Genomic DNA, 12,301 nt, shown 5'->3' with positions numbered 1-12,301 from the left:
CAGCATCATCTTTCAGGATTTGAAACTGCTCAACTGGACCTTAGTTTTCTGAATGTTGAGCTTTAAGCCAACTTTTTCACTCTCCTCTTTCACTTATATTGACTTCTACTCTTATAATTTATCTTTCCACTATTTCTTTAGGTTTAATTTGCTGTCATTTCCTAAAGTTTTTGAAATGTAAGTTTAGGGCACTGATTTTCAAACTTTCTTCTTTACCAAAAAATGCATTTAGACCTAAAAATCCCCCCCTCTGCTTCAGTTATACCTCACAATTTTATATTATATGCTTATTAACATTCATTTTTAAATATTTTCTAATTCCCAATATGGTTCCTTCTTTATCATGGAAAATAGGTTGCTTAATATCCCAAAACTGGCATATTTTCTAGTTCTCTCTTATTTATTTCTAGTTTAATTCCACTATGGTCAGAATAAACTCTGAATTCAATCTTTTGACTTCTTCTTTTTCAAAGACTTGCTTTATGGCCCACCAACTGATTGACTTTGATTAACTGTCCTTCTGCTCTGAAAAAAAAATATGAACTCTTCAGCTATCAAGTATTATAATGTATATAATGTATATATATGTATAAACATATATATATATATCAATATATCTACATAAATTAGGTAAATTCTACTAATATTTGGTCAAAAATATATCCTGATTAATTTGTCTGTTTATATTACCAATTACTAAAAGTGGCACCCAAAAATTCTCAGTTACGGTTATAAATTGTCTATTTCTTCTCCTAATCTGAATAAATTTGCTTTATATATTTTGATTTTATTTTAGTAAGAGCTTACAAATTTAGGACTGTTACACCTTCCTAACAAAAATCTATTCATCATTATGATGAATGAATTCACCTTTACTTTTACTAATACCTTTTGACTTAAAGTTGACTATCTCTTAGGAATTTCTTTCATCTGATATAGAGTATCTACAAAAACCTATCACAAATATCATATTTACCGGTAAAATACTGAATGAAAGAATGTCCCTTGTTGGCACTTTTTTCAAAATTGTACCAGAAGTCCTAACCAATACAAATGTTAGAAAGTAATATATAAAACCATCACTATTCACACATGACATATTGTATACATGGGCAATTCAAAAGAATTTCTAATTAAATTTAATAAAATGCTAATTTAACCCCCAGATCATAGGATTCCTAGGTCAATACACTAAATCAAACTCACATGTCTATGTGTGTGAGAAACAACAAAAGCAACACAATTCAGAATAATATTTATAAAACCACAACATTTACATCATGTTCAGCCATGACTAGTCAATGGTGACAGAAGTTAAGAACAGCAGTTAACTCTGAAGAGGCTACTGACTGAGGGAAGTACAAGAGATTCCTCGGGGACACTGGAAAAGCTACACGTGTTAACCTGGGCAGTTTAGGCAGTGTGTGTTTCTGCGTGCTAAGTCATGTCAGTCATGTTCCACTCTTTGCGGCCCCATGGACTGTAGCTTGTCAGGCTCCTCTGTCCATGGGGATTTTCCAGGCAAGAATACTAGAGTGGGTTGCCATGCCCTCCTCCAGGACATCTTCCCACTCCAGGGATTGAATCCACAACTCTTGGGTCTCCTGGACTGTAAGGCAGGTTCTTTACCACCAGAGCCACCTGGGAAGCCCCTTGTGCAGTGTACATATATTAAAAATTCATAGAGCTGTACAATAAGATATGCATACATTTATGTGAGCTAAATTTTAATAAAATTTTTTCAAAGGAAGAAACTAATAGTCTATCACTATCCTCCCAAACTGTCTGCAATAAAAGGCAGGCCCATTTTAAAGATAAAGCCACAGGTGGCTCAAGCAAGCATAAGTCCACTTGTGAAGGGTCCCAAGGTCACAACTAGTAGACAGCAGAGACAGGGGCCCTGACTTCCAAGTCATGTTCTTTTCACTGCAACATAGTTAGAAACAAGAGCTAAAAGGAAAAATTTCACTTTTTACTGGAAACTGTAAGTTGGTTAGTATTATCCAAATTGATTTAATAAAGCCAAGGAAAACTTCCTCTGCAACTCTTTCCCCAAGAACATTTTATAGAAATTGAAAGATTTGCATTTTATATCCTTTCTTCTAATTTACTGCACTAATACACAAAAGATGGCAGTTATGATCAAAAAGCAGTAAGTATGTAAGGTCCAAACTGCAATCAGATGCTGAATAACAGAATTGACTGTAATCATAAAAAGTGAAAAGCAATCTTGATCATTACTTTAAGCACTGTGGGTGTCACCTGCGTCTTCAAGAAACCAGACATAAGCAGGATACAAAGAATTTTTTTGGCAAACTAAAGAACAGGTGCAACGAAATTAGAATTAAAGATATTTTAAAGTGCAAACATAGTGAACAAGATAATAACCAATCTACAAACTGTCTCAAATATGTTGACCTCCAAGTTAAAGGAAAAATATCAATGAATTAAAAGTGTGTGAAACACAGATCTTTTACTTAACCTAATAAAAGACTTAAAGCAATAGAAGTTGGGTTCCAGAAGTGAATGATAAGACCACAGAGTTTAAAGAAGGCAGAGTATCCAACATAAGCCTTATACACTTTGAAGAGAAGGAACCCGATGCTCAGAAAATTAAAAAGATTGGTTAAAATCACACAGGCAGTAAAGCTATTGATGAACACAGTAAAGGTAGGAACCCAAGGCCCCTGATAACACCACACAGCCCCAAACTTTTTACCAGCAGGAGGAAAAGTGGAATTTGATAGTTGTTCACTCACTGTTTGGTGTATTTATGTGTATATACAGATACAAAAAATTTATGTATATGTGTATGTACATATATACATGTGTGTTTCTATAATGTGTATGTATATATATACACAGAAGAGAAACTAGTCTGACATAAGAGGTATATATTATAAAGACACTGTTCCTTTTGCTCTCATTTTAAGTTCAAATTTTAAGCCCTCTTGTATAGTTTAGACATGGAAAATAGTCAAGTTTTACATAATTGAATTTTTAGTAGAACATGTCAAGTGATAAAAAAATAAACAAATTTATTGATACCATTTTCACCAAATTTCCCCAAAAATTGGTTTCTGAAAACACTTCTCCCTGTTTTCCCAGTGAATACAGGAAAGAGGGCTGCAACAGTATCTCCTATTCCACACACAGCTCTTCTACGACATGACCTAACCACTCCCCTGTCAACAGAAGAAGTCTGCTTTCCCTCCCCTTCAATCTGAACCAGCGTTATGAGAAGTCTGCATTCAATGGAATGTGGCAGAAGGACTGCATGAGTCCCGAGCGTGTATCTGAAAAGGCCAAGCACCCTCCGCGTGGTTCTCTTGGACAGCTGGTTCTATGGGAAGTCAGCAGCCATAGAAGAAGTCCAAGCGTGCTGCGAATTCCACACCAGGGAGGCCACACGTGGGCACGCCGACTAACCAATCCAGCTCTACACCCTTCTAGCCACCTCCACCAAGGTGCCAGTGAGGCCATCTTGAACCTGCTACACCAGGCTGACCACTGGTGAGTCACCAGCTGCCACTCCTGAGTCACCCCAGTCAACGCTATGAGGAGCAGAAGAATCTTGATCCCTGCTTAATTTGATCCTGACTCACAGAATACATGAAATAACAATAAGATGGTGGTTGTTTTAAGCCTGTAAGTTTCAGGATAGTTTGTTACAATGCAATACTAGGAAAACATACCCATGGACACTTATATTTCAATGTATATGTAACAAATAACTTCAATGTATATGTAACAAATAACTGCAATGTAAATTGAAGTTATTATACTGGTTAACCTTTTCCTCAAAAAAAAAAACTCTCAGATATCTTATACAACAACTAAAATTACTGATAACTTATTTTCTATTCTCTCTGAAGCCTTAACCAAAACAATTTATTTGGCAGAAGATATATAGGCCGGGGAGGGCGGAGCGGTGTGACATGAGCAGGCAGGTCAGTTCTAGAAGATATCAGGTCCAATATTCAAACCAGAACACACGATTCAATCACTTGACCGAGACAGAAAACAAAGGTAAGTATATGGATAATAAAACTAACTCTAGAAGCACACATTTTTAAGGACACTTTAAGGAATAAACCAAGCCTTTCTTACTCAGGCAAGCAAAGACTTTTCTCCCTAAAAGGATAGGTGATCTTTCTCTGCTGACATCAGTCAATGCACCTTTAAGGTCACTGAAAACATTTATAAACCTTGATTATTAAAGTAATTAAAAACAAAATGCACTTGTTAAATGTCTTGACAACAGTACACTACTGCATAGTTTCTACGTCACGACTGTTTTAGATTATTTGTGCTTTGGGGAATTCTGCAACATCTGGCAGAAGACTGACAGCTCTCGGTGTATACAAACTTAGAGCCTGAACATAAAGAAATCTGCGGGAATAAAACACACCCTGAAAGATGTGAAGCTACACTGACAGACGACAGAGACTGCGCTTCCTCACATGCTCATCCAACTTGGCCCAAGAAAAAGATAATGGCAGGCAAACTTTAATACGTCCACAAAAAAACACCAGTACATTCTATAAACAGATGTTCTGCCACAGAGCAAAACATTTCTATGTGCACCTGGTTGTTATGTCTACATCTTCAAACCAACAGCCTAAACGACTCAAAGTCAGGATAATTCGGTTCAGGAATTTCTTCATTCTCAAGAGCTCTATTTGGCAGAAGACCATGAAACAAACTGTAAGCATATTTAAACACTTTAATAAAATCAGAACAGATGATCTGTAGTTCACCATGTTTCACGGTATTTTCTGGTATTTACGTAGGATGATTTGGTGAAGGAGGTATTAAATCAGAATTTAGTAGATTTAGATTCATCACTGGCTAATGTAATGACTTTCATCAACTCAATATTTGTACACTGGCATCATTTCTAAACTGCCTATCGAGTTTATCTTGCTTTAGAACACAGTGATGGTTGGCACCCACTTTGCCAAGTGATTTTCATTATAATTTCCCAATGGCAGCTGTTGGAAAGAGAATGATTACAGGTGGTATATAAGCAAGACTGGTTTAAACACTGGGGAAAGGGAATACTAAAAAAAAAAAAAAGAAAAAATTAAATCTTTATGTTTTAACCTACTTTTATAATATACAGACCAGTATGAAAAAAAGGGAAAGATCTGCAGGTAATACTTAGGGTGACCATTTAGTTCAACTACCTCATTTTACAATTGATAGATAGAACCATAACCCAGAAGGTTAAGTAATTTGTTCAATGTCAGAAAAGTGGCAAGAGGCAAAGATGGGATAAGAACCCAATTTACTATTTCCCAGTCTTCCTCTTCTTCTAACAATACAATATAGCCTCCTCACTGGGAATCAAGTTTCACAAGTGTTTCTGAGAAAAGTCAATTAAAATGTTGAGTGTTTTGAAAACAGTAATTAATATCTACGTTTTCTAAGTTCAAGGTGAACTTTTGTGAGCAATCGCCATTAGCATCTAGAAATGCCTATTATACCTGGTGGCAACAGATGACAGACATCTTTTGATAATAAAGTGGAATGCAGAACGGAAACCATTAAATGAGCCCACATATCTGCATTGCATACATCTTGCAGTCACAATGAACAAAAGACCCTCCAGTGGTACTATAGATATAAAGCAATCTTTGGGAACCGGAAAAGCAGCATGCCTTCATTCTAACGGTTAAGTGAGGCTTTTCGTTTCTTCACAGTTCTTGATTCTTTTCCATTTCCCATCTGTGATTACAAGATTCCCACCCTCATTTTGGAAAGCAATGTGTACAGGCTGGGACTTCCATTTAGTAGGGCTTAAGTTTTAACAGAAACAGAAGTTGTAAACAAAGGTAGTGTTAGGGTTTTGTCTTGTTCCCTTACCACTGTCTTCCTGTGCATGCGTGCTAAGTCACTTCCGTCAAGTCTGACTCTATGTGACCCCATGGACTGTAGCCCAGCAGGCTCTTCTGTCCATGGAATTCTCCAGGCAAGAATACTGGAGTGGGTAGCTATTTCCTTCTCGAGGGTATCTCCCCAACTCAGGGATCAATTCCAGGTCTCCTGCACTGCAGGCAAATTCTTTTTGAGAATCTGAGCCACCACAGAAGCCCACTTTGGTAAAGAGTCAATTTAAATATACTTTCAAAATAAATATTTAATAAGTGAGTGAGTGAAAGTCACTCAGTCCTGTCCGACTCTTTGCAACCCCAGGGACTACACAGTCCATGGAATTCTCTAGGCCAGAATACTGGAGTGGGTAGCCTTTCTGTTCTCCAGTGGATCTTCCAGATCCAGGAATTGAACCAGGGTCTCCTGCACTGTAGGCGGATTCTTGACCAACTAAGCTATCAGGGTAGTCCATATTTAATTTTAATAGTTTACTATTAAGACAGAAAAATGTGCACTGAAATATATTGAATAGTAAATTAAATTAGTCAATGGTTTCAAGTGCAGTAATCTCTCTTCTGACTCAAGCACATATCACCATGACCAGGGGTCGACTCCGAACAAGGAGAAAAAGAATTTCAAATCCCAACTTTCCCTGGTACCAAATAACAACAGAATTAAAACATTTTAAAAAGCAGAATAACAAGTGAAATGTACCTCAATGCAAATGATAAAATGTACGTAAGAGACAGCGTGCAGGGCCCAGCTCACATGAAGAGAGGTCTAGTAACTGCTTGCTCTCTCGGTTTAATGCCACTTGCAGTGTACCATCACACAGCTGTGTAAACATTCTTTCCACCTTTCCCCATTCCCAAAGCTATTCCACTCCACCCTTTTTAAAACTGGTAGTGATTGTTTGTCAGAGCAACATAGTACATAGTCTTGGCCTTGTAGCTCGATTCTGAATATCATGCCCCATTCTCTAAAAGCTTTTTTACTCCTAAAAGGCACATAGTTTCAAGCACCTCCCGCCTCAATGAGTGCTGCCTCTATTGATTTAACTTCATTACCAAACTCACACCATACCTGCAGGTAGAGACTAGTGGTCAAATGTTTCTAGGGATCCTCAACGTAAGAATCATCTTATACCCAAGAAGAAGTCAGTTCAACATTTTAAACCCCTCAAGACAAAGTACAGATTGAAATTTACAAAAAGTAATCAGAACAATTTATGCTATTTTTGGTAAAAAATAAATAAAAACCTAACCACCCTTAAAAAGAGCTACAAAGAAGTGAGTCTTTCAAACTCAAAAGTAATTCTTTTAAACCAATCAAGTCTGTAAGATGAATGAACATGAGAAAAAGCTATTCTCACTACCTAAATAAGTCTGTTCATGCTTTATTAGAGTTCTTACCTATGGTAGTTCTTAAAATAATTGACACTTTGTTTTCTAATAGATTCTTGCAAAACTTCAGACTTGCTACCACAAAATTCTTCTCCAACTTGCATCAACCTAGGTGGACAGAAAGATTTATAACAATTTCAGCAACATGCTTATTATAGGGAAATAAAAGAAGTCCAGGTCATCTTTATTCAAAGATAACAAAAAATAAAAATTTGGATACATGAAGAAATTCTAAAGATCACAAATTCATTATAGTTTACAAACATCCAAAGGGCAGAAATATTTAAACACATTCACACATAAACCAGCAGAAATTAGACTGTGAATGCTCAATTATCTTCACTTCCATGAAGTTATAGCTTATAACTCACTGATTCAAGATTTCATTAATTACCATGGTTCAGAGAATCAAGATAAAGAATAAAACAAGATCTCAAACAGTACCTGCTGATTATATCCAAAACAAAGATGAAATCATCATATTTGAATATAGACAAATCAGTTCCAAGCAAGTAGGTTTTAACTTTAAGCTGAACATCCTATAAAACAAAACAAAAAATGTTTCAAGTAAATCCAAAATATAGAAAGCAAGTTCTCAGAACCATGTTTTTGTATAGCTACACATTAGAATGAGACAGGAATAGATTAACTTGACAAAAAAATATCTAAACATCTAGCTAGGCCAATACCCAACGAAGGGTGATATCAGAAATAGTTCCATAATCAGATATAAAAATAGTATAGGCCAGTCATCACTATTAATATACACATACACATGCAAGATAAGAATTATATCCTTATGCTGGATACACAGGTAAAAATCACCACTATTTGTGTGTATCTAGTATAATCACCTTATACTGTATGTAGTAATCACTTAAATCTGCATACAGATTTAAGTAATCACCTTAAATCTATATGCAGGTCAAGAAACAAGAGTGAGAACTGGACACGGAACAACAGACTGGTTCCAAATCAGCAAAGGAGTACGTCAAGGTTGTATACTGTCACCCTGCTTATTTAAGATATGCAGAGTACATCATGTGAAATGCCGGGTTAGATGAAGCTGGAATCAAGATTGCTGGGAGAAATATCAGTAACATCAGATATACAGATGACACTACCCTTATGGCAGAAAGTGAAGAAGAACTAAAGAGCCTCTTGATGACAGTGAAAGAGAAGAGAGAAAAAGTTGGCATAGAACTCAACATTCAGAAAACTAAGATCATGGCATAGAGTCCCATCACTTCATGGCAAATAGAAGGGGAAACAATGGAAACAGTGACAGACTTTATTTTGGGGGGCTCCAAAATCACTGCAGATGGTGGAAAGTTAAAAATTACCTTAATATGGTCATATCAGAAATTATAAAAGATGAAGCTCTTTCAACTATCACATATTTAAATAGCAAAGTATAAGTTCAAATAGCATATCCAGTAGCAAGTAATAAAAAGTTAGAAGAATACTAAATTATAACTGCTAAGTGATTCTTAAGGAAATTTATGTCTGCAGTATATATTTAGCTAAACAATTTTTTCAAAAGAAATCCTGTAAAAGATTTTCAAACTAAATATCACCTTCATTAGAAAAATCAAAAATACATTTTGAAACAACATAATATGATCAAAGTTTCTACAGTCTTCTAAATTTTGAGGAAGTCCAAAACGGACAAAAAAGTTATCAAAGAAATTACATTTTATCTAGGAAATGAAAAATTTTAACAAATTAAATTATCTGATAACAACAACTGAGCTACTAAAACACAAAAGAAAAGCCTAGGAAGACACATTCAGTCAATAAACACATGACGTTCACTGAAGGCACAAAAATCATTGACTTAGAAAAAAATCCTTCATTCTATTCTAGACTCCAACCTAAGTATGTCATCTATTACACAGTTATCCTTTTCCTAAAATTAACAGAAAAGGAAAACACACAAACACATAAAATAAACAGTATCTCCATAAGAAAACAACTTCTTTAGGAAAGCACACAGATCAGATACGATACTAAAAGTAAAATGTAATCAAGGGATATTTTCAATGGAGAATTTCAAATTAAAACACTTTTTCTACTGCCACTTATAGTCAAATATAATTCACAACTATTAATAAATTATAGAACTCAATTAACAGACTTATTCCAAAGAAAATAACATATGACTAAATCTGCAAGGAAAAACAAATATAGAAAATCTAAATACTGAATCTGTAAAACAATTTTGACATGAAGGTTTCTATTGTTTTCATAGAAAAAAAATAGTTTAAAAAAACCAAACCTGCCATATTCGTGTAAGTCCATGTTCTAATTTCTTTTTTATGTAGCCACGATCAAAATTTGTTTCTTCAGCACCCATCATATTACTCCCTTCTGAAAATAAAAGATGGTATACGGTATACATTTTTAAACTTGCTTCATATTTTGTTCTCAAAAAAAAAATTTGAACTCTAATATACTGTAAGCATATGTAAAATACAGAAAATATTCTCAATATTTACATAATCAAAACAAAGTAAAAAATAAGAACTGGGATTAAATGCATTTGATAAGACAAACTCAAGACTCTGAAATGCTAAGTATTATACTTTACACCTAAGACTACTCAGGTCATGTGTGACTGGAGCTGGGATTCCAACTTGGGCAGTGTAACCCCCGAAATCAGGTTCTTAATGACCCACATGCTGTCTGCAGCCAGAGCATTACAGGACTGATTAGCCAAATTATAAATTAACACACATGTTAACAAGAGTATGGAGTGCAAAACTGCTCATGCAGTGAGGCAATGATGTATACAATTTGTATTTTTCACGATCCTGAATACTTTTATCCATTCCAGGTAAGTAATCTAACAATGTCCACTTCAAGAGATTAAGATCAACGACCGGCCTCAAAAATAATTCTCTCCCTAAAAGCAACTGAAAAATACATTAAAACACTATATTTAAAAAATTATGCCTCTGTGCAAATAAATCATCTCAGGCTAGCAGGGTGTCCGTCCACTGGAAATCAGCAAAAGGCCCTTTCATATCCAGGCCCTGGATACATGCCTTTGTTGTTTAGTTGCTCAGTCACGCCCAACTCTTTTTCTTAAATAATAGACTATAAAAGGGAAAAAGATGCTGAGATGTCTAAACAGTTACCACATCTAGAAAAAAATTAAGGTTGCCAAAACAACATAAACTTTGTGGGGAAAAAAAAATTCCCTAAGCTCACAAACTCCCTAAATAAAATGAAATTAGGAAAAAAAAAAAAGGCCTATAGACATTTCATTATTATTATAGTTACCTCTATAGATTCATTTCTTTTGATGATATTAATAACTAGTGTTAGCACTTTTTACAGTGTCTCTAAACCTTATAGAGATCCTACAGGTAAATGTGTTACTACCAGATGAAACTTTTTGTTCTGTTTATTCTTAACCTACCATTTTGAGGAGGAGACTGGAGCCTGGAGAGGATAAAAGCAACTTCTTCACTTTCTCACCTTTGGTAAATGGCAATTGAAATTTGAAGCCAGGTATGCCCACACTCGCAGATGCAGTAGAGGAGGTGGGTAAAATGTCTGGTCTAGGATCCTAACTCAATGCTCTCCTCTTTTTTCTACCTTCTCCCTTCTCTTTCTTTCTTTAAACCTCGTCCTCCCCAACAATATTTCTAAAAGAAGGGAAATCCTTCCATAGAATTTATCTTTCTTATTTTTTGCTACCTGTATTTATGAGCTTCTTACAAGTCAAGATTAATATTAAACATACATCTTCTATACTACCAAAATCCTACATTTCATCAAACAGTAAGATTTGAGCATTCCTTCACAATCACAAAAACCAATGCTTCAGATAGAGGTTACTAAAATAACTTGATTAACTAGCTATACTAAACTGTATGTAATACAAAAAAATATGTATTGTATAATTTATTTTGCCCATACTAAATACTGATACACTCTTCTAAAAGTACTCTGAATACTTAATCTTAGCTATTGTTCAAGGATAATCACTTAAGATATAAAATTATATTATGAAGTAATGCCTAGTTAATACAATTTCTCAAAGATTTGCTCTTTATGAGTATACCATAGACATTTAAAGTGTATTTCTCTTTCAAAGATAGTATTTAAAACATCTTTTTTAAAATTTAATGTCCCACTATTTTCAAGGAGAAAAGCATCAGTATAATTATTAATTCTTAGAACCTAGCTTTATTAGTACAATTTGAAAATTAGCAAAAAAAGACTTAATGTTGAATTAATGCTAATATTAAAAAATTAACATTAATTTATTGCAATTTTGGACAGACTAATGTCTATCTTAATTTTTGGGTTTTTTTTTAAAGCGTTCTCTTAATAATTTAGTGCTAAGACCATCACCACGTTTTCCTGGAAATTGGTAATACCTATCACATAGAAGTTCTTCAGCCTGGTAAATCCCCAAAGGTGATGGAGTTTTTATAGTAGCTGAATTTGCTTTCTCTGCACAACATTTAACCCATTTCACCCATTCAGGTCATCACGGTCCCTGAAATTCTAAAAGTACAGCTACCTCTTGTCTTTCTCCTTACTCCAGAAATATGGCATATTTATAATTCAGTTTTTATAATAAAATCAAAATTATTTCCTACCAGAAGCAGAAGTAGTATCCTCATTGTCATGCTTTTCATGCCATTCCATAGTTCTGTAATAGCTGAGCATAACTTCCCACAGTGCTTTGCACAGGTCAGCAAGGCATGGGATATAGCTGTCTGGTGTAACATGCTGAAGGAAATGACAAGAGCCAACTTTCAAATGATCGTGTTTACTTTAACACAAAGTTAATCGAAATAAAATGCTATGGTGTCAATCAAATGCAATAAAGAATTAGATAAGAAAATTTCTTCCACTGATACATCTAAAAAGAAAGCCCAACGGCAAGAAAATTGTGTTCTTATTTCAACGTGGAACAAATAGTAATTTGTTCAACATGTTCCATGTTTCGATGTGGAACAAATAGTAATTTCTCTCCATAATGATTTCCCCCTCCACTAAAT

At 34.8% G+C, this 12,301-nt stretch overlaps 1 protein-coding gene across 1 annotated transcript in view; it reads right to left on the bottom strand.

Annotated features, from left to right (window-relative positions):
• Window positions 1-12,301, bottom strand: part of VPS50 (VPS50 subunit of EARP/GARPII complex) — a 121,151-nt gene that overhangs the window by 49,424 nt on the left and 59,426 nt on the right. Inside the window, exons 13-16 of the mRNA XM_065939598.1 lie at window positions 11,897-12,029; window positions 9,559-9,650; window positions 7,725-7,819; window positions 7,290-7,388 (exon numbers count right to left, since the gene is read on the bottom strand). Of these exons, the coding sequence (XP_065795670.1) occupies window positions 7,290-7,388; window positions 7,725-7,819; window positions 9,559-9,650; window positions 11,897-12,029 (419 nt within the window). The remainder of the gene's footprint in view (window positions 1-7,289; window positions 7,389-7,724; window positions 7,820-9,558; window positions 9,651-11,896; window positions 12,030-12,301) is intronic.

The sequence above is a fragment of the Muntiacus reevesi genome, chromosome 6, assembly GCF_963930625.1.
Source record: "Muntiacus reevesi chromosome 6, mMunRee1.1, whole genome shotgun sequence".
Lineage (NCBI taxonomy): Eukaryota > Metazoa > Chordata > Mammalia > Artiodactyla > Cervidae > Muntiacus > Muntiacus reevesi.
This window is presented reverse-complemented; position numbering and strand designations above follow the sequence as displayed.